The sequence below is a fragment of the Peromyscus maniculatus genome, chromosome 7 (genome assembly GCF_049852395.1).
Source record: "Peromyscus maniculatus bairdii isolate BWxNUB_F1_BW_parent chromosome 7, HU_Pman_BW_mat_3.1, whole genome shotgun sequence".
Taxonomy (NCBI): Eukaryota; Metazoa; Chordata; class Mammalia; order Rodentia; family Cricetidae; genus Peromyscus; species Peromyscus maniculatus.
The window spans coordinates 15,735,713-15,739,002 of NC_134858.1; the positions used below are offsets into that span (position 1 = coordinate 15,735,713).

Here is a 3,290-nt window from a genome sequence, read left to right on the forward strand (position 1 = left end):
TAAATAATATAATGAGTAACCTGCCTCTGATAATTATATCCAGAATCCATTGTTCAGAGTTTGCTTCTGTGGAACTACTCAAGAAATTAATGTCAAAATTTCCACATAGTACTTCAAAATTTCCACAAACCAGAGAAGGCCAACATAAACTTTCATATACAAGGATAAAAACACTTAGATATTATGGTATCTAATCACTATTCTAAGACAAACAAATGGTTGAGAGTTGCTGTTTTGCTCTCCCAGTGTTCCCTGACTCAGTTCAGAAGGCCAGGTTCAAAGCTATGATGCAATATTAAGAAAACAGATGTTTAGATAATTTTCCTCAAAGCTTTCTTCATATCTCTGTTCCTCAGACTATAGATAAATGGGTTCAGCATTGGAGGGAGCACAGTATACATCAACGATGCCACAGAAGTCTCTCTGTGTGACTCTGTAAATGCAGAACTAATATATACACCAAAAGCTGTCCCATAGAACAAGGAAACAACTGACAGGTGAGACCCACATGTTGAGAAAGCTTTATACCTACCTCCTGGTGATGGCATTCTCAGGATGGAAGAGATAATTTTAAAATAAGAGAAAATTATCCCTAGTAGGGGCACACCACCTAATGCACTAGTCACTGTATATACCAGAATGTTATTGATGAGAGTGTCAGAACATGCAAGCTTGATGACCTGATCAAGTTCACAGAAGAAGTGGGGGATTTCAAGATATGTACAGAAAGATAGACGCAAAATCATTAAACCATGCAGAAGGGCATCCATAATGCTAATGCACAAAGAGAATAAAATCATCAGAAAACACAGGTGGAATTTCATGACCGATGTGTAGTGAAGTGGAGTGCAGATAGCCACATAACGGTCATAAGCCATTGCTGCAAGCAGAAAGTTTTCCATTCCAGCAAAAAGTAAGACAAAGCTGAGCTGGGTGATGCAGCCTGTGTAACTGATGGCTTTGCTCTGTCTCTGAAGGTTTACCAGCATCCTAGGGACAGTAGTGGTGCTGAAGCAGATGTCAGTGAAGGATAAGTTAGAGAGGAAGAAGTACATTGGAGTGTGGAGGTGGGAGTCAGAGACAATGGCCAGGATGATGAGCAGGTTCCCAAAAACTGTTACAAGGTACATAAGCAGGAACAGTCCAAAGAGAAGGGGCTGAAGTTCTTGATCCTCTGAGAGTCCCAAGAGAAAGAATTCTATTACATCTGTCTGGTTTTCTAATCCCATAATTTGCTAGAGTCTGAAGGGAAAAACACAGACGATTGGTCACAAATGCAAAGGTACAAGCTTATTCTGACTTTTGCTCTCATTCCTTAACCCCACACTATGCCTCCTACTTCTCTTCTTTGTATCCTTCTCTTTACTACACTACTTGATTGTAGTGATATACTTTTCTTATAATCAAGAACCAAATGAGAATAAAAAAATTATATGTAGTTTTTAAACTAAAACATCTCCAAAATCTCAGGAATAAAAAAAACATACTAAATCTAAGCAAAATATAGCCTTAATTGGCATTTTACATTGGACACATCTAAGTTTGGCTTCAGGGTCCAGTTTGTAAACATGAAAATAGTTCTCAATTGTGTCAGATGTTTCCATTCTCTCATTCATATAACACAAAATCATTATAAAATTTTAATTTAATGTTGAAAGGACGAACATGAGAAAACAAAATGAAAATCTTTAATAAAAGTATTTGACATATAATTGTCATTTAGCATGTCTGCTGTGATTTATTTATGCCATAAACATGATCAGACCACTTTTCACAATATAGTATACAAGAGAAGTGATGGGTTTAACAAGACAAGATATAAAAGAAGCGCTACACAAAGAATTATTGGCAACTGAGGAAATTTGGGGGTGATAAAGGTAGTCTTCTCACCGGAGGAGTGTAACAGTTGGTTGTCCAGTGACAAAAATTCACCCCTGAAAAATGCATACAAGTAACATTATAGGGACTGAACACATTGTATTTAGGAATATACATTCATATGCATGTACATATACTTATGCAATAACAATTAGTGAAAAAAGAGGCCATTAATTTGAAAGAGAACAGGGAAAGAATATTGGAGTGTTTGGAAGTAGAAAGAGAAGGGATATATGTTTTAATTCTATTATAGTCTCAAAAATAAAAATTAAAAAGAATCAAAAATAGATCATCTTTAAAATAATAATATCAAATTTAAGTGAAGAATCATGTATTGAAATTACCATTGAGAATATTGCATGCAAAGAAGCAAGAAAAGTACTCAATTCAATAAATAACACTGATGCTAGTATTTTCTCACATGCATTCAGTGATACCAAATTATAAAAATTATAGTTGCCATATCAGTGTAAATAATTATTCTAATACATATATAATTTTCCTAACAGGAACCTATAGTATAATAAACTTTTAAAACATTTTAAAATTTTTAATTATAATATTTTATAAAATATTTAAACTACTCACAAAAATGCTGAAAGCAATAAAATCATCAATAGCATTAAATTAGAATATGTTGAATATTTTGGCTAAGTGTTATTAAACATGAAATGACACACATTTATTTCTCTAGATCATGCGTGAATTGTGCATTTTTGTGTCTTCAAGGGAATGCAGAAGTTAAAATTCTCTATTCTCTTAAGATTTTCAGTGCACTTAGTTTCTTTAATCTGTGAACAATGTCTTTGCTTTTCATTTTAATTCCATTTGCTGTCTATGCCTATTATCATTGATTTTAATAATATGTTTTTCACTACATCATTAATAGTAATTTGATTTATTGTAGAGCTTAAGTACATTTATCTTTTTTGTCCAATAGGACATTTATAAGATTATCTTAATATGTAAATACTCAAATGTGAAAACTGCAGGATTATTTAGACTAACATATTAAGAATAATTAAATTATATGATATATTTTTCTCTGTGAAAGGATAAAATGGAGTGGAATGTAAAGGATACATTAAATGATTATATTTAATTTTGTATAGAAAAATCAGACCTGGTGGCAAAAGTATCATAATTGTCTTATTATGGACATAATTAGATATAATTGTCTTACCTGTACTCAGAGTTCTTCTTGCTTTTAAAATATAAATATCTGATGAATACAAAAAGTTTATACTAATGTGTAGCCTTGCAGTCAGCTTTTATTTGTAATACAAGAGAACAACGTCATTCAAGATTTTGTCTAATTTTTTTTCAGAGTCAGTAAGTGTAAACTTAGATGTCACTTCACTCTGTAATTTGGCCAATGTCAAATGATTTATAACTCAGTTAATCATGGAAGA

The 3,290-nt window shown here is 32.5% G+C and overlaps 1 protein-coding gene across 1 annotated transcript; it reads right to left on the reverse strand.

Annotated features, from left to right (window-relative positions):
- Positions 1-311: 311 nt before the first annotated feature.
- LOC102920647 (olfactory receptor 7G2-like) lies at positions 312-1,229 on the reverse strand. The gene has a single exon (XM_006987056.3). It carries the CDS (start codon positions 1,227-1,229, stop codon positions 312-314), a length of 918 nt encoding a protein of 305 aa, XP_006987118.3.
- Between the last annotated feature and the right edge of the window lie 2,061 nt (positions 1,230-3,290).